The sequence below is a fragment of the Brassica napus genome, chromosome A9 (assembly GCF_020379485.1).
Source record: "Brassica napus cultivar Da-Ae chromosome A9, Da-Ae, whole genome shotgun sequence".
Classification (NCBI taxonomy): Eukaryota; Viridiplantae; Streptophyta; class Magnoliopsida; order Brassicales; family Brassicaceae; genus Brassica; species Brassica napus.
The window spans coordinates 36,208,583-36,227,724 of NC_063442.1; the positions used below are offsets into that span (position 1 = coordinate 36,208,583).

Consider the following 19,142-nt stretch of genomic DNA (forward strand, 5'->3'; position numbering starts at 1 on the left):
TTGCCCACTGGGTCACAAAAGTGAAACGCTGACGTTTCGTCAACTTGTAGATTGGGAGTTGCAAGAAGTTTGTGATCTTGGCGTTAAGCTCTTCTACGATACTTCCAGGGGCATGATCATGACAGGAACTCATCAGGTGTGAAGTTGCAGCGTATTCTTTTCATCAGTGGAAGACTTATCGATGTCATAGGTATGAATCATTCAGAGAAAAAAAAAAGTCAGTTCGAGAAAGCTTAATCAAGAACTTAGGAATAATAGAGGTATCTCAACAAAATCTCTTCCCTAATGGTTAGGTTCATAAGCATGTCTTTTGGAAGCATTAGTAGATCGCTAATGTTCATGTCACTAGTGTAAAGGGAAGGAATGAGACCATCATCTTCTTCTTCTAGAGTCTCTAGTGTTTATGTCAAACATTTCAGTGAGGCGTCCCAATCTACAAGTGAGAGATTATAACATTCAAGAAACATTAGTTTCGTCTCATTTGAGTCTCAGACTGTAATTACATGTGCGTCAATATTCTTCTTGCCAGTTTTAGTTTTGATCATTTAATCGTCCTTCATGGAGTTTTAACACTTTCCCCATGATTGAAATAATAATATTCTGACTGAGAAGTAGCACATACATATTCTAAATGTCTACATTGTGGAAATCTGGTAAAAAAAAAGAAATAAATCATATACCAGTTTTGTCTCTCTGAATCAAATACTTCTTAACAGATAGCTAATTCTTATATATATCTATAATAATTTATATATATGTGGAGAGTGAGAGACAAGCTTATATATACACATTCATAATCTACTGCTACTCACAGCTCCATTTTGACCTGGTTTGGGTGCAAACTAGCAGAACCCACCATCAAATTTTCAGAAACAGCCATCAAACTGTTGTGTTCATTGCCATGACCTTGATCATCTTCTCTTCCCCAAGCCGGCTGGTTCAAGCCATCATAAGGCCATTGCTGCGGTTGTGGTGGTTGTTGCAGTTGCAGTTGCCGGTGATGAAAGGATTGTTCAGTCTCAGTGACTTGATGAGGCCAAGCTAGCTGCATTGCTGTACCATTAAAGCTCCCATCTATTAAAGAACAATTCTGCGAAAAAATGAAACCAAACCAAGAAAAGATTTCAGCTCAGAGATCATTCATTCATAGAGATCTTGATCTATAGTCAAAGAAGTCAGCTATTGTTATTATTATCCTAAAAAAGAACTAGGCTTAATGAGAGGGACCCTAGCTATTTATTGGGTATGTACAAGCTGTAAGAAGAAAGAGAGAGAGCATTTATTAACCTTGGTCCAAAACATCTTTGATGAGTAAGATTAAAGTCTCCTACTCTAGATAGAATCCACAGGTGTTTGATTGTGAGATTAGATAGATGAAAAGAAACAAGATGTTGGAAGAGACCCATATATTATTACTGAGGAATAAAATAATTTTTTTTTTCAAATCATCAAAGCTCATCAATATATACAAACACATCCGACATAACTCACAGTAAGATACAGAACAATGGTGGTCCGAGTTTTGACCCACTAAAAGCTGTTTGTGTATACTGTAATTTTGCCAGGTGTGTGTTGTGTATTTATTTTTCCCTGAGTTCCATTCATAAGACTAGACGTTGATCTTCCTACGCCTTGCTCTAAATTGGTCTAAGTTAATGTTTGTATCAATAAATACCCAAAACTTTTTCTTTTTATGATATAAACTAGAAACTATTCAAAGAGGTATGGTTTACTCAAATGAGAGACACATGCTATTGTTTTTTTTCTGTAGAAGTGTAATCAAGATGACCTAAGTATTGTGTGAGATTAGAAGATACTTACTTCTGAGGCTAATAAGGTGTCGAGATTGAAGTCTACTCTGGGGTTTACTGCAGCAAGTCTCATTGATAGCATCTGTGGAAAAAAAAACAAGTTAAAAACTTTGATGAGATTGTTTTGAGTTGACCTTTTGGCTGTGTCCTTTCAAGGCTATTGTACAATATATATATAGGTGGTAAAGAACAAAACTGGAACACGGAAAGTCTCACCTCCACTTGACGTTGTAAAGACTGGACATGGTTTATGATCTCATCCAGCACCAACGCAGTACCTTGAATCTGCAAAAGTCAAAGACATTTGCTTTTTACACACCCAACAAACAAGAGTTCCTTCCTAAGCAGCTACTATGTCTAAAGGAGGATGGCTCTTTAAATCTAAATGGCATCTCCAATCACAATCAAACTTTTATCACTTTCAAAAAAGTAATCACTACTCTAGTGGTTCATGGAACAATCAATCAATCAAGTCCTCACAGCTCAACCAATAAAAATATTACAAAAGGCTGATGTTAGCATAACATCATCTCCACCAATCTCACCAATAATTGCTGCTAACTTCTATTGATTTTAAATTTACTTGTCTGGGAGGGGGAGGAGTGTCACATCCATGTTTCCAAACTAATTAGGTATGTGGGACTCAACACAATATCAACTTTTAGTAAAGGATCCTTTGCTTTAATCCGTCCTTCTAATAAGGAGTCATTGTCATTTTTTCCTTGATAGATACCCAACGTGTTAGAGACGATACTACCCCCTTCCCCCCCACCTTCCCATTAGAAAGCTTCCAACTTTCTCTTCCCACTTATCAATGGACCCCAAACACAAACACACACTTTGATCTTGATCTTTCCATCAATATCTGTCCCCTAAACCCAAAACCTTAATGGCGCATTACAGCTAGCATCCCCTCACTTTCACTTATAGACTAATCAATCAGGCTCAATGAACACAACACTTTGAGAAGTGGAAAAAAGAATTCGATTAAAAGCCATCTCCAATCACGTCTGTGTGACTAGTTTAACCTTAAAGCCAAGTGTGTACCCTTTGACACACCAGAAATCACTTTTCTTCACTAAAAAGCAATTAATTAATCAACTTTTTGAGTTATTAATTAACAAAAAGAAACTAAAATCATCAAAAACTATACAATATTCTTACTTTTTAGAGTGAATGAATCTATTAAGTAAATATTATGTCGTTAAGCACAAATGAAGACCTAATGATTAATTAGCATATTCATTATCTAGAGAGACAAACCTTATCACAGCCTGGGACCAGTTCCTGTAGCAGCTTCATCCGTGCATTAATCTTCTCTCTTCTTGCCTATAATCCAAAAAATTAGTAATCCATTAGCGATTAATTTAATTAATCAACTGATTAAGACCATTGAGAAGCTGAGTTACTCGTTCAGCTAAGCTATGGCTATCTGTTGCTTGACCACGGCGAGCTCTAACGTGAACATAAGGCAGCTCTTCAGAGCTTTTGCTCTTCTTCTTCGTTGAGCCTTTCACCTAGACAAGTTAGGGACACGTGTCAATCACTGGCTTGAATCAAATGTTAAACAAAATTGTCTCACCTTCTTGTCGAGTTCTTTCCTCTTGCCAATGCCACATCGATTGTTCTCCAACCGCTGAGATGAATCCGTCTCACCAGGCTCGGTCTTGACTCTATCGGAGTTAGAAGGCACCGAGCTCGTCGTGGTAGTCTCACCGGACACGTTTCCGTTTTGCTGCTCATTGGCCATCACCGAGAAGCGAGCTGCTCGCTCCATGAGGGCTGCGTTAGAAGGAAAAGTCAATGCTCCGTAAGCGTGAAGCGGTGGTGGCGGTGGAGAGACGTCTAAACCGACTCCGGCGACGGCCGCCTGAGAAGAAGAGGGCGAGGGATCAGTGAAATGGAGAAGCTCCACGGCTTGTGTGGGCGGGAGCTCAAGCAACGCAGTGAAACCACCGTCGCCGCCGCCGAGATGAAGCGATTCGAGCCCTGGTGGTTCCCGGCACGCCCCAACGGCGGCGGATCTAGCTCCGAAGGCTCCGGTCAGATCCATAAACGGTGGAATCTCAGGGAAACCCTTTAAGGAGAGAGAGAGAGAGAGAGAGTTGCGGTGATAAAGAATTGACTTTTGTTAGTTAGTGAGCATATCGCGGCGAAGAAGGTGCATCAATGGCGGTCAAAGAGTCTGACTTGAGAAACCTTTCTCTTTCTCTGTCTTGTCTGAGAGAAAAAGGAAGAAGCTTTATTTACTCCATAGCCATTTGAAGTAGGACGAAAGCAACGTTAGCTGTGGAAGTGCGTCGGTTAAATAAAAAAAAAAAAAAGAGAGAGAAATCAATTTTTGGTTTTTGTATTTACGGTACGGTTTCTTTTTAGACCATTTTTGCTGGATCCCAATGGATATTAGTTGGGCCTTTTGGGCTTTATCTGATAACTTTTATTTTTTTACCTCTGATTATCTCTAATTTTTTAGTATATGATTTTTATAACAATTAAAATTTTGTAATTATTTATTATTGCATAGTATTATTGTAGATAATAATTTATTGGACGTACCATAGAGCGGTATATATTAAATCCAATTGAGTTATTCTGCCCCAGGACCAGCCTGCTGTCTCTGACCTCTATCTTTTATTCAAATAAAATAGGCTGAAAAATAAAATCAATTATGCGTCCTACTCATCTATAAATATTATTATCTGTAGTTATGCCATAAATTGGGGATATAAAAAAATTTCTTTTCATGGACACTGATTTCAGTGTGAATGAAATTTTTACAAACTTTACAAAAATACTCATTCTGTATTAACATTTAAACAATGTAATTTCAATAAATGTCATTTAAAAAAATGATTTACCATTAAATAATGTATTAAAATGTAAAATATCTATCTTTATATACTTTTTTCTAAATGTAAAATTTTGAAACGAAAGAGTAAAATAGTTTTGTTGACTTGTTAAATCAGAAGAATAATTTTACAAAAATAAATCTGACTACTTTTATTTTAGCATATAGCCCCAGTTAAAACTGTAATTATACCTCCCGACAAGAAAAACTGTAAATACCTGAGTCTTTGGATGATTGCCGCAAGATTTAGCCTAAGTTCTGAAGTTCTTGGAAAAGTTGTAGAAGATAGAACGATCTTGTTATGGACTAGTAGTTGATATTAAATGTGAGCTTGTAACTAAACCGAAGATAGAACTATTTAAAAAGCATTAACAAGGTGCTGTGGTGTAGTGGTTATCACGTTTGCCTTACACGCAAAAGGTCTCCAGTTCGATCCTGGGCAGCACCACCATAAATTTTTGTTTTCAAAAAAAAATAGTTAAAAAACTATTTAAAAAGCAAACGAGCTTAAAGTCTTTTCATTAATTAACTAAAAAGATATAGATTCGTAAGTTTCATCGTCTCATTCAGATATATACTCCTTCCGTTCCTAAAAGATAAAATTTTTAATATTTTCACACATATTAAGAAAATATATTAAACTACTATAATAAATGTATTGTTTTATGTAAACTTTAATTTTCAATAACTTTAAACCAATAGTAATTCAATAAAGTCAATTAATTTTCTTGAAGTTTATAATTTTTTCATAAAAACACACAGAAAAATACATCTTTCTGAAACAAACATTTTTTCTAGAAAGTTTATCATTAAGGAACGGAGAGAGTATATAGTTATGATGTAATTTAACTTTCTTGTAAAATGTATATTCATTCTAAGATAACTTGAATATTTGATGATAAATCTTAAATCCACTTAGAAATAGGGTATTAAGAATCATTGAAATGAATAATAATAAAATTACTACGGTTGACTAATTATGAAAAGTGTTTGTTTTATTGATAATGCATGAAGATATAATCATAGAGAATTAAAGAGTATTGAACTATTGATAAACAATGGAGATCAAAAGTATTAGGAGTATAAGTTAACAATCAAAGAATTTGAATCCTTTTGTTATCGTCTTTGATCTTTCTTTTATAGATCTAATCTCTAGGAGTATGTCGTAACGGCAACGTGATCTCCAACGAGTATCATGTGTCTTTATAGTCGGCTCATCCTATTCAAACTTAGCTATGCTAATGTAACATAAAAAATATTCAGATGATCTGGATCTTAAGAGCTTCTTTGACATTTGTAACATTATTGTTTGAATGTGTCAGCTTGGCGCGAATCACCCCTTAGCTCAGAAAGGGTTTCGACAATGTTTTTAAACCCGATCCGGACATTGAACCGAACGACTTACCGGATCGCTGGATCACTGGATCGACCGCGGGTGAACCGCGGGTTAATAAATTAATTAATTTTTGGTTTATAAAATTAATGATCTGTTACTTTTGGTTTATTTTGAATTTGAAGTTTACTTTATTATTCACATTAGACATTTAAATATTTATGAATTTTATATCTTGATTTTTTAGATGTCATAACTTTTACTTTGTTATAGAAAAAATTAAATAATCTAAACTATTTTTTGATATTTTGTATGTCAAATGAAAATAAAAATATAAAAAATTAAAGCTAAGTATTTTCTAAATACTTTTTAAATATAAAATATATACATATCTAAACTATTATTTTATGTTTAAAAAATATAAAAAATATTAAACTTTCTTTTTTATATATTTATTTTCATAGCTAATATATTATTATATAATAAAATTAATTAATTTATTAACCTGCGGTTCACCCGCGGTCGATCCAGTGACCCAGCGATCCGGTAAATCATCCGGTTCAATGTCCGGGTCGGGTTTAAAAACATTGCTTTGTAGGCTTGTTGTCTTTAGATTCTAATGACGTTGGACCAGATTCTTGGGCTTGGTTTGAAGTAGAATTAAACCCGCATCCAACATTTGACTTCCAAATCTTGACCACTAAATTTAAAAATTGTAATCAGCATATCAATACCGTCGCTAATTTAAATAATCTTTTATTAGTATATTTAAAATATAATTTCTTTTGCTTCCAAAATTATATTTTCCAAAAGTTGTTTGAAAGATATATTGCTTTTTAATGTAAGTTTATTAGATAATGTTTAAAAGACATTATATTTATTAATTTAATTGGCTTTAAATTATATAAAATAGATAATTATGTAAAACAATTCACTTATACTAAAAATTAATATTTTTTTAATATGTGTGAGAAATTTATAACATACATTCTAAAAACAGAGAGAATATATAGTTGACATATTTTACTCATGGAAATTAGGTGAGGAAACTCAGATATTAACCAACGATAAATCCCAAAAGAAACATTTGAATTAATAAGTCATTTATTTTCTATCACAATCTAGCAGTTGATACACTAGTGTATCTTACAGCTGGTGTTTTTTTATATAAGAAGAGAAATTAAATATTGTGAACTTGGAGAATTGTTAACAATCTTAAATCGATTTCATCACCTTGTTGTATAAGGTTGGGTGTAGTAGTGAAGTCTCAATCAAAGAGGGAAGGTACATACAGTCGTTTTGGGCATTTCCAATTTGGCAATATTACTTCATCCCTCTTCACCTTCTCCAGAACTTCATCCCACTTCTCCTCTAGATTCAAACCTTCTCGAAACCGCAGCAGAGGCCGAGCAAAAGGTCTGTTCCTACTGATTTCATTGTGATCGTGTTAAAATAATCTGCCGCCGCCGTCCTTGGTCTCCAAAGCTAGAACCGCCTTCAATTCCGCTGCTGCTAAAGCGGAGCGCGTCTTCACTGATCTCAAATCCGATCCAGGTCATCTCTCCCTTAGCTTCCCTTAGCTTCCGCTTCAGTTTACTTAATTTTCCGTTTACTAAAATTTGACTGATGCAACGACGTTTATAGCTCGACCTCTGATTTTATCCATTTTCTCCTTTTTCCTAGTTTTGATTGAATCATAATTCTATTTTGGGTTCTCTCTATTGTGTCAAAACTAAATTCTATTTCCTATAATTGATTGTTTTTGTTGTTGTTGGTGATATTCATTTGAGTGTTTTTTTATTTCCTATAATTGGAATCGTTGAGGAGCAGCAGCAATCAACTAGGAAAGCAAAGCAAGAATTTCAGGTATGTTGTCGCATCAACTCCATAGATTTTTCATGAGTGGTTTTAGAGCTTTCTTGGATTTATTTGAGAGATGACTTGAGAGCATAAATAAAGCCTTGCACTTGTTGCTTATTTCATTTCTTCAGTCTAGAGAGTTTGTGTTGGTTTAGGCATGTTTGTTCCTCCTTTCTAGCTAAGCGTGAGATAAAAAAAATAGTGAACAGACAGCTCTCTGACTGATGCAAATAGGTTCTTCAGAACATTCGTATAGACTTGTTATTTGCTCTTAACCTCCTCTGTTTCCTTTTTGTCATCTCCAGCATTTGAACAACTCATGGCTCCATTCCACTTCGTAGTCTCACCTCCACTGATGAATCCAAACTTGACTTAAATGCTCTGTCTTTGAGCGTTTCCTTCCATGGGTGAGAGAGGCGAACTCAGCTTTCAAGTCTTGGGCTATAAAAATGTCATCTTTACACAGACCCACATGGAGAAAAGCTGGGATCTTCGAAGCAGTCATGGCATCTACCAAAGGACTCAACAAAGACACAAAGAAACCAATAGCTACTCGTTGATCAATTTGAAGTTTTTTTGATTATGCATTGTGGTAAAGTTTGTTGTAATGAAAGTGTTATAATTTTTTTTTAAGAACCCATAATTAAGAAACTTGCAATAAACCATTTAAATGTTTAAATTTTTTTCTAAGTCTCTTAATTCACTTTTACACTTTAAAAACTATTAAAAATTAACTAAGAGACCCTTTAAGGGGTTTTGGGATAATGATGCTCTTACTCTCCAACATCCATTGCCCCTTTAGGTTGATGTGTAGAGTTTGTAGCCTATCTTTAACCAACCAAACACGTACGTGTTACATACACATATTTACTTATTATTCTATATTTTATGAAATATATGGAAGCATACGGCACTATTTAGGTTTTTAGACAATTGAATCAACTGAATATGAAATACGCTACAATCTTCATCAATGGATTGATCAGATAGTTTAGAGTATTTATCAAAAATGAATATTTCTCGAAATGTGATAGCCCGTACGTATATAATAAGCAGTGTTTTTTTTTTGCTAGACTATAATAAGCAGCTTTTATTATATCAACACTCATTTTAAGCTAATTTCTCTTTTCTAATATCGTATCATAAAACCTTTTATCAAAATTAATCTTATAATACAACTGAAAAGCTTGCATGACTTTTGTGTGCATAATACTCTTTTAACAGATCACAACATTTGGTGGTCATAGTCTAGTTAAAATGGTGGATATAAACGAGACCACAAATATTTCACAACTTTGATTTATCATATGGTATTACTCTTATAAAAAATATTACATAAACGACTTTGCAACCAACAATTTTACATGTTTTATAATGATTTGCATCTAACTACTTCACTCCAAGATCTTATGAAAATCTATGTTTTAATCTTTGATAAGTATTTGTGACAAATGAGAACAGAAAAATGCTTAGCAAATTTAGGAACATTAGTTTATAAGTAACAAATACTATATCATTAGTTTATAAGTGGGCATGGATGATGGATCGATAATTTGGTAAGGGATAGTAAAACCTATAAAATTTTATTGAGTATATACACACTTGAATATGGACGAAGAAGATACAACCTCTAACTTGTTAGTGGTATATGTTTACACACGTAAGGTTCGTGGTACCCATGATATATACAAGTATGTCTATTATAAATTTTGGCACAGTGTCCGATACTAATACCGTGATATGTATTAGTAAATACGTTACAGGGTAACGAGTGATGCAAAATAAAACACTTATACCAATCATTGTCCAGATGATAGTTTTGTTGGACTCAACTGCTGTTCACATGACTGTAGTCTGTACATTCAGTAAAGATCGAAACTCCACTTTCAAATGTATTAATTGTACGTAAGATGCAGCTTTTAGCATTACTTTGATCATTTATTTTGCAAATATACGGTGTATCTTCTGTCTAATCACTAATTAGAAAGACAAACCTAATTGAGTGTAAACTGAAAGGAGTATCCCAAATATCTTACCTAATTTCCAAATTCACAAAGTCCATTCATAGTTTCTTTTTAATGCTATATTGGCTGATTCAGTCGATTTTGGTAAGAACACACTTAGTGTTATAAGATTTTTTTTCCGGAAGGATCACCATACCGTTTAACGTGAATTTGAAATGTTTCCGACTAATGACATAGGATTTCAAGTGTGGATAATACTGTGGTGGTTCTTATTGAGACATTACTAGACTGTTTCCATCGTTTATAATGGACTCAACATATCTAGTTGCAACGGTAACTCATACGAATGTTTAACCAGCTCTTGCAACATACGTGGGCCCAGAAGGCAAGGAGCAAACAATATGGGCCCTTACGATAATGACCCCAAAAATGACTTATGATCAGTTTGGGCCCACATAAAAAATCATCGAAGATACAGATAATCCCCTGTGAACCCCGAATGCCAGAGGGCGTAGTGACGGGCCCCACTAAACAAGTCGCACGGCCAGTTGGGGCTAAATGGGCCGTGAAAACGAGAGATCTAGATGGGCCCAGCTCATTCATTGCTCGCCAGTGTCCTTTGTGTGTACCACAAACGGGCAAGCTGCCTGCAATGCTTGCCGGTTTAAGAAAAAAATTCTGACACGACAAGCTTTTTGTTGGATTACAAGATATTAATATGGGAGTCGTTTACACTTACTCCACTTTTGTTTCAAAAATGTATCAAATTGTTTTCGAAACACCAAGACTTCAACTCATGACCTTATAAAAAAATGAAGACGAATTTATTGTTCTTTGAATTTTATATCAATTAAAAAAAATTTGGCAGAGAGATCTTATTCTTTTTTTTTTTTTCGTCAAAGATTATGTATATATTTGATAAAACAGAGAACCAAATCCATCACCACTACACACACACAACCATACGGCTACCATTACCCACACAGGACAGACCCCTGTGATTACAAAAAAAACACTAACTCCAAACTTGCTCCCAATTGCCAAATGCATACAAAGCCAAGTTAGAGGAACCGACTTTCATTCACAAAGAATGCAAACAACCACTCCGGATGACCCGTCGCAACATACGATTGGCCGAAGTTGAATTTGTTAACACTTTCTGCGATGAAACCCGCTCCTCTATTAGCTTCTTTTCTTGTCACCTGCACCTTCCAATGTCTGATGCCCACCATACTAGCCATTATTTCCTGTCTCTGGAAACCAAAAGCAGGCCATAGGTGAGGTTTTAAGACCGCGCCAAACAACTCCTCCAGTTCTCCTGCCATGATCAGCTTATCAAGCTTTAGACTGGTCATACTCTCCGCAGCCCACAAGAACGTTACCAATTTTGCCTCCTCTTTTGAACTAATCTCTGCAAAGGTTCTTCTGCTGTGGAACAAAACCACCCCTCTATCATTTCTGACGACCCAAGCTGCTCCCAGAGATTTTGTTGTTTTGTTCCAATCACTAGCAAAATTACAGGTGAGCCATTGATCCGGTGGAGGAGACCACCTTATCTTGTTGCTTGCACTGTAAGTAATTTGTTTACTCTCCATTTCCTTCTCCACAATCTGAGCTAGATACCACTCCTCCGACTCTCCAAATCCTTTGCAAACAATCTCTGACGGCGACCATCTTTTTCCTTCAAACAACAGCCCGTTTCTACACTTCCATAGATTCCATAACACCCAGGGCCATGCTCTCTTGAACTCCATATCCCCCCTTTGAAGCTTTGTGACTCCGAATAGGAAATTCACGTTCTCGAAGATCGAAAGGTGATGAAAGCCATGAGGGGGTGATGGAATGTTCGATAGCGCCCAGACCTGTCGAGCAAAAGGACAACTGAAAAGCACGTGATTTATGTCCTCTCCTTCAAAGCCACAGAGTTGACATCTCTCATCTACTTTCATCCCTCTTTTGTTTATCAAGTCAGCTACAGGAAGTGCCTCATTCAAGGCTTTCCACACAAAAATTTTGATCTTTGGTGTTGTCATAATCTTCCACGCTTGCTCTTTTAGTGGGTTCAGGGAAGGGAGCGCCAAGATCTGCGGCTGCTTCTGTCTCGTCTTCACATCACATGCCAACCAGTAAGCCGATTTTACCGTCAAACTACCAGACCTGTTGAATTTCCAAGAATGAAAGTCCTCCTTCCCCCCCCCACAGGCTGTCTTTTGATGATTAATTCAATATCACCAGGTACGAAGATCTCGTGAAGAGCTGGTAAATTCCACCGTTGGGAGATTGGATCAATGAGCGATGATACCACCAAGTTGACATCGAAGCTATAGTTTTTAATCCATGGAGCTCTCATTCCTTCCACAGGATCATCAATCCACTTGTCCAACCAGACTCTTGTGTCTCTTCCGTTTCCAATTTCCTTTTTCAAGCCTTGCTTTAAAAGATCTCTCCCAAAGAGCAGACTTCTCCACGCAAAGGATGGCCTATTCCCCACGGACAAGATCTTATTCTATTCTTCTCATTTCTTCAGATTTATTTAAAATATAAACAATTTTTTCTCTCTATTTTGACGAGAACTAATTGAACAAAAATAATATTTTTCTCTATATATTCAAATTTCCGTAATTATTTTATTATTTTCGTTTGATATAGTACAAATGGAAACTTAAATTGTTATTTTAATACCGTATTTCCCAAACTATTTGAATCCAGGTGAAACATATGCCATCAACTATAGAGCCACAGCCCAATAGAAGGCCCAATACTCGGCCCAAGAGAGCTAGTGATGAGATCAAGTAAAGCGATTGTTCGGTGCCTGCAACAGACGATGATGCTTATCGCGTCTCTCGACTTGTGTTCTACAAGTCTGCTTCATCGCATCACCAGTTAAAGATTTGAGACCTTGCAATAGAAGAATCAAAATTTTCAGCTTGTTCAATCCAGTACACTACAGTAACCAAACATTGGTTTCTTACTTTTGTCGGAAAAAATCTGAGTTAGTTGCAATTAACACCCTTCTTCAGGTATACTTTGCTTAACGACCTTGTAACCCTCTGTTTCACTCTTCTCACGTGTTCTTCTCTCGATTCTTCACGCGTACGCTACCGTTATCATTCTTTCTGCGTTCATTCAGATCTTAGCCTTCCTCTGTTTTATCGAATTGCCTATTGATTATTTTATTTGCTAAGTAATGAAAAAAAATCGATTCTCGAAGTTGATTTTGCTTTAAAATAATCTTTTTTTGGAATCATTGGAGCTATAAGAGTCTTGCTCTTTGTGTAGGTATGATGAGTTGTTATACTCCGATCACAACATGTTCTAGGAATGTTATCTACATCAAGAGGCAATTAGGCACTCACCTCTCTCAGGGATCATGCAAGTTCCGAACTTACAGTCTTTCTTCAGGGGTATCGGTATCTAATAGACAACCTTGTAGTTGGTCGGTATTGGTTAATCGATCAAACGTTGGTGGTCCTAAAGGAAAGCTTGAAGCTTCATTCTTGAACCCTGAGGCGAAGATGTCCAACATGAGAAACGTGTATTGGTGTTCAAGATTTGCTTATACAGGTGTGATTGTCAGCTTGCTTGTTTGTTGTTCTTCAACTCCTCAATCAGCACATGCAGACGCTTCAAAGGGTAAAGATGATGATCACAACAATGGGAAGAGAGTGTACAAAGATTACTCTGTCATTGGTAAGTGTATGATACTATCACATTTGGTGACTTTATCTTTATTTTTTCTTTTGTTTTGACATTTGTTAAACTGGAAAATTGTAATTGATTTGTAGGTATACCTGGGGATGGTAGATGTTTGTTTCGTTCTGTGGCTCATGGGTTTTGTTTACGCTCTGGTAAAATGGCTCCAAGCGAGAAGGCCCAGAGAGAACTCGCTGATGAGTTACGTGCAAGGGTAAGTAAATATGGTTCAAGTGTTTTTATTTGTCATAAAAAAACAATGTTGAACTGGGAGTCATATGATTTTGTTTGGTACATTCTCTATGATTCAACAAAAACAACAATCTCTTATGTTTCATTTATCATGATATCACATTCATGAGTTATCTTGAATGTGGTAGGTTGCTGAAGAATTTATCAATAGAAGACAAGAATCTGAATGGTTAGTCTTTCCTTATTGCATTATAACATCTTGTCTTATTTACCTCAGTTTTAAACTACTGTTATATTTTTTATGCACCTACTCATTTTGATGTTTCTCATCAGGTTTGTAGAAGGAGATTTTGACACATACGTCAAACAAATTCAGAAGCCTCATGTGTGGGGAGGTGAACCTGAACTCTTCATGGCTTCACATGTCCTCCAGTAACTTCCTCTCCTCCTTTTCTTTTATGTGCGTGATTGTTGTCTTTTGTTAGAAACATGAACTTGCTTTTCATGATCACAGGATGCCAATCACAGTGTATATGAAGGACGAAAAGGCTGGAGGATTGATAACTATAGCAGAATATGGTCAAGAATACGGTAAAGAAGATCCAATACGGGTCTTATACCATGGGTTTGGTCACTACGATGCTCTCTTGATACACGAGAGTAAAGCTCCAACTCACAACTCCAAACTATAGCGATGGAAAGTTCTTGTTTTTGAATCGGAATGTGTATGAATTGGCGGAAATAGCCTCCAGAAAGGTTAGTTGTTGTAGACAGCAAGTGGGATCTTCACATGCATCTTTGTGTTGGTAACTTTTTTTTTTTTTTTTTTTTTTTTTTGGCTCAACTACTACTTTTCATTCATCCCATAATGTTTGGAACTACAGTAGACAAATCTGTCTCAAACACAGATTTTAACCAAACTGGCACAATAGAATAAAGCTTAGGGACATGATTCTGTAGTGAAAAAGCCTCCTTTGCTATCCTATCTGCTGCTTTATTACTCTCTCTTGGATAATACTCGAGCCTGTAGCCAGCGTTCCCAGTGAGACAGCTTTGTATTTCCATAATGATTGGCTTGAGGTTTGGCCATATTTCTTGAGTTCCTGCAATCATTTTGACAATCAAGAGTGCATCTGTCTCAAAAATCACCTGCTTGTATCCTAGGCTGCGCATGGAGTGCATTGCCCATTATCTTTATCTTTTTCTGACTCAACCACAATCTATATAGACATGTTTTTTAGAATTTTGTACTTTATACTTTTAAATTTGAATAAATTTTCGAATAATGCGCTTGTTCAAATCATAGCTTGTGTGCCACACATTGTCAAATCGTGATAACATAAAGTTCTCAGTGTTCGTGGGCACTCCTGAAAATATGGTCAGTGTGCTAAATAAATGTTGTTGGTAACACTGTTGTGGTTGTAATTAAACGGTTAAAAAACTGAATAAAGAATATTGCTATCAATACTATTAAACGAAGATCAAATAAACTCAAGGGCCACCTCCGAGTGTGAGAATTAGAATTATATATAATTTACGCAAGGGCAATTGTCAATAATAGCACCTTTGAAGTTTATGTCTCAAAAATAGCACTAGAAGGAGAAAGTCACAAAAATGACATTCATTAAAGGGTAAAATATCCTTAATACCCTTGATTTAAAATTAAATAAACAAACAAAAATAAATAAAAATAAATAAATAAAAATAAAAAAATGAAAAAAAAGAATTTTTTTTTAAAGTTTCAGATTATATGTTTTCAGATTCGAAATTTTATAAAAAAAATTTGAAATTTTTTTTTCAAAATGTATTTTTTATTTTTTTTTCAAATTTTATTTTTATAATTTAAAAATACTTTTTTAAACTGTTTTAAAAAATATATATTTTTTATTTTAGTATTTATTTTTTATAAAATTTTAAACCCTAATTCCAAAACCCCACCCATTAACTCTAAATCCTAAGGTGTGGATTAATTAACCCAAAGGGTATAAATGTATATTTACCTCTTTAATAAAACCTATTTTTGTGACTTTGAATCTTGAGTGCTACTTTGAGAACAAAAACTTGGTTTAGTGCTATCTTAGTCTTTTTCTCTTTACGCAATTTCTTTTACATTTGGTTAACAGTTAAGCGAGATTGATATTTTCTATTAAGATTACTGGAGATTTTTTCCGCGTTTCGCGCGGATTGTATCTTATAAATTTATTTTATTTGTAATATTATTTGTCGGTTTTTTCTTTTACATTAACTTCTTGTTTTTTCAATGTTATTTTTTCTTAATTTAAATTTATATGTTTATAATTTTTCATTTTTCTTGTTAAAAATAGAGAATTATATTTTTTATTGATGATTTTTTGTATGTGACATAAACTTTTTGAAATTTTAAAATAATGTTATATATAGTACGATTAACACATTAAAGAAGAGAAACACATTCAGGCACATTTTACACATGTTTTATATGCATAATTTTAAACATTATATATGTATATATTATAAGTTTGAAACATGTAAATGCTTTCTAAAGCTAAATACTTGTTCTGAGTTTACATAACTTATCGAAAGTTTTATCTCTTTTTAAATTCAAATCACAAAAAAAAATATCGAAAAGTCAGTATAGATGAGTTTTTTGGGCTTTTAAATCAACACTGAAAAATTACATGAATCAGATAACAACAGTTTTATAAACAACTGGATAAAATTTGACCGAGCCAAAGATTTTCACACAATATGTTCTCTCTTCTTCAAATTGCAAAGAGCCTATAGGCACAAGAAAAAAAATCATAACTTTTGTTTTCACTTATATAACATTTTTTCTCCTTTACACACGGAGTTTATTACACTGTTATAAGCAATGGAGAACTCTATTCATATAAGATTCACATCTATGCATTTTGACAAAGAAGAATTTTAGCCATCTTTAGTTTCAGAATGGACCAACTTCAGTCATATACACTATATTTTCTTTATGATTCAAATCTTACGATTTTAATATATGTGCAGATTTCCATGTGAAAAAGCACGCACGCCATCTATCATTCAACCTATTACTTTTTCCAAAGTAAACACTATAATCCTTGTTTGTTTAGCTCCACAAATTAATCTCTTTGGATCAGTTTACTAAAAAATATAGATACTAATGTCAGAAAAGAATATAAACACTATCAACAACAAATATTGGCACAAGACTATTTGGTTCAAGGAACATATTCTACATAATGCGTTTATATCATGGCTGGCTTTGCGGAGAAGACTGCCAACCAAGGATCGCTTGAGGCGTTGGAGGTTAAATGTCTCAGGAACGTGCGTCCTTTGTAATCTGAAAATAGAGACTCACTATCATCTCTTCTTTGAGTGATCTTTCTCTCGCTTGATATGGGAGCCTTTTGCTGCTGAAGTTTGGATTTCTCCTCCGGCTGATCCACACTCTATTGCAGCCTGGATCAATCAACCTCGCGTCAACGCAGATACGCATGCTACTCCAGTCATCAAGCTCTACTTTCAGTCAGCCATCTACCTGTTGTGGAAAGAGCGTAATGCTCGTGTGTTCACAGCTGTCTCCTCACCTTCATCAGTCATCCTTGTCTCTCTCGACCGTATGATGCGTGACCGTCTCCTCTCTTACCCGGCAAGTTCTTCTTTCTCCTGTTCTTTACTTCTTTTTATCTTTCTTGTATAAGACTTCCTTAAGACTTTTTTTACCTTGAGTTGTTGTTGGTTGTTTTTGTTTCTTTGCTGTAATAAGTTGTTTAAAAACAACAGTATAACCTTTCAAAAAATGATAATCTTAACATCTTACCAAAAAAAACAACAAATATTGACTTATTTATGTGAATATGTATTTTATTTTAAATCATTATAGTGGACGAAGAAAGCACCATAATTTGTACAACAAATTTGTTTAGATTCACGTCATCATACTCACCATTTTACCATTTTAATTATATAATTTTACATGAGCTTCTTCACCCTCCCCGGTTATTTTCTCTTAATTTATAACTACAATATAAAGTTATAAACTATATATATTATAAATTAATAATTTATTTACCCTTGAATTCTAACGATTAAAAATAGAACATAATTCAATAGATATATGATTCTATTAATAAATTAGTAGTTACAAATTTGAAATTTCTAGAAATATCAAAAGTTGTATGTTAGTTAATTATTTTTTAAATGACTTTTATTTCTAATTCTTTTTGGATGGGAATATTTTGGCTGAGGTGGATAGTCTCAAAAACCTTGAATTTAGTTCCTTTTATATAGTAGGATACTCCATTTAACATATTCAATTACACTTTCAAGTTTCAAGTCTCAAGATGATAAATTTTGTAATAAATGTGAAACAGATTTCTTTTTGTGAATGTTGAATATTGTGATTCTTCTATGTGCTTGTTAAGTCAGTGTTCCACATTGTTCATTCTCATGGCTTACGACATTTGAAGTAGTAATTTTTTGGTGATAATTAACAAGAACTGAAAATAATAAGAAACATATTATTATAGATTATTTGCATTATTTATCAACCAAACAACAACAAAGAGATGTACTACCAAGAAGATCTTTCACACATTTACCAATAGTCCCTGGTGGGAACTCAGGATCTTCACATGGAACTTTACAGTCGGCGGCGGTGTTACACTTACCTCTGTAATTACACTCATTTATCGTGTATGCTATTCATAAGAAAAAAAATCAAAGTCAACTATATTTTAATCTACAAATATGTGTGAGTAATTTTCTGTCTTATAAAAAAGGTGTTTACTGGAAGCTTGTGTGAAAAAAGTGATAACGTTAAAATCTATAACAAAATAAAGTGAGAAAAAAAAACTGAAGTAAAATATTTACCTTTTGATTGAGAAGTAAATAGGAGAAAACATGCCATGAGGAGAACGACAAGTTGAACCTTTGATAAAGCCATTTGGTTGGAATGATTTAAAAAAAAAACACTTCGTGTTGGGGGGTAGAAAACAAAGGAAGCATGTGGTTTCTTAAATATAAATAAATATCGAATTAGTCAAATTTCCTATATAGAAATGACTTAGTGTGTTGGAATGTGGTATCAAAATTATCCTATAAAAAAATTGTTTGGTAAAAAAAAATGTTTGGTAAAATCACAAAGTCAAAAATTTTAAACTTTCCATATAAATTTACATATGGTCAAATCTTCATTATGTCAATGAATATTTTGTGATACCCTTTCTCAAAAAAAAAAAAAAAAAAAAATCTTGTGCTACTTGTTCAACATTTTTTTAAAAAGAAACATATTCTAAATACTGTATAAAAATAAGATAAAACAGTAGAAAGTATTATTCAGAATTTAGATAAAATTTAAATCCAACCATAGTTTGATGCGATTCAACTTAAGCTTTGTACAATGAGGGTGTTTAATAATTTTTCAACAGTTTAATACATGCAATGAAAGTGTTTTTTTTTTTTTT

At 34.2% G+C, this 19,142-nt stretch overlaps 2 protein-coding genes, 1 long non-coding RNA gene and 1 other non-coding gene across 4 annotated transcripts; 3 read left to right on the forward strand and 1 right to left on the reverse strand.

The window, feature by feature from the left end:
- Positions 1-581: 581 nt before the first annotated feature.
- On the reverse strand, positions 582-4,085 carry LOC106368187 (transcription factor bHLH60). The gene is made up of 6 exons (XM_013808094.3): positions 3,394-4,085; positions 3,221-3,328; positions 3,075-3,140; positions 2,028-2,096; positions 1,822-1,893; positions 582-1,090 (listed from the first exon to the last, which is right to left on the reverse strand). Exons 1-6 carry the CDS (start codon positions 3,862-3,864, stop codon positions 809-811), a joined length of 1,068 nt encoding a protein of 355 aa, XP_013663548.2. The 5' UTR covers positions 3,865-4,085; the 3' UTR covers positions 582-808.
- Positions 4,086-5,034: 949 nt separating this feature from the next.
- TRNAV-UAC lies at positions 5,035-5,107 on the forward strand. Its single transcript has one exon. It is a non-coding gene; the product is annotated as a tRNA-Val (tRNA).
- Positions 5,108-7,097: 1,990 nt separating this feature from the next.
- Positions 7,098-8,535, forward strand: LOC125578471. Its single transcript, XR_007316579.1, has 3 exons — positions 7,098-7,546; positions 7,823-7,858; positions 8,158-8,535. It is a non-coding gene; the product is annotated as an uncharacterized LOC125578471 (long non-coding RNA).
- A 4,081-nt stretch (positions 8,536-12,616) lies between these two features.
- Positions 12,617-15,001, forward strand: LOC111200346 (OVARIAN TUMOR DOMAIN-containing deubiquitinating enzyme 4-like). Its single transcript, XM_022691194.2, has 6 exons — positions 12,617-12,836; positions 13,096-13,506; positions 13,602-13,723; positions 13,890-13,930; positions 14,035-14,133; positions 14,216-15,001. Exons 2-6 carry the CDS (start codon positions 13,098-13,100, stop codon positions 14,391-14,393), a joined length of 849 nt encoding a protein of 282 aa, XP_022546915.2. The 5' UTR covers positions 12,617-12,836; positions 13,096-13,097; the 3' UTR covers positions 14,394-15,001.
- The last annotated feature ends 4,141 nt before the right edge of the window (positions 15,002-19,142 follow it).

What these genes read in the sequence shown, in the direction of transcription:
- LOC106368187 (XM_013808094.3), bottom strand. Translation starts at nt 3,864, where the DNA reads ATGGATCTGACCGGAGCCTTCGGAGCTAGATCCGCCGCCGTTGGGGCG. An exon ending in TGGTCCCAGGCTGTGATAAG is followed by an intron (nt 2,097 to 3,074) that starts GTTTGTCTCTCT and finishes TGACTTTTGCAG; the next exon opens with ATTCAAGGTACTGCGTTGGT. An exon ending in ACACCTTATTAGCCTCAGAA is followed by an intron (nt 1,091 to 1,821) that starts GTAAGTATCTTC and finishes ATTTTTTCGCAG; the next exon opens with AATTGTTCTTTAATAGATGG.
- LOC111200346 (XM_022691194.2), top strand. Translation starts at nt 13,098, where the DNA reads ATGATGAGTTGTTATACTCCGATCACAACATGTTCTAGGAATGTTATC. An exon ending in CAAAGATTACTCTGTCATTG is followed by an intron (nt 13,507 to 13,601) that starts GTAAGTGTATGA and finishes ATTGATTTGTAG; the next exon opens with GTATACCTGGGGATGGTAGA. An exon ending in ATGGCTTCACATGTCCTCCA is followed by an intron (nt 14,134 to 14,215) that starts GTAACTTCCTCT and finishes TCATGATCACAG; the next exon opens with GATGCCAATCACAGTGTATA.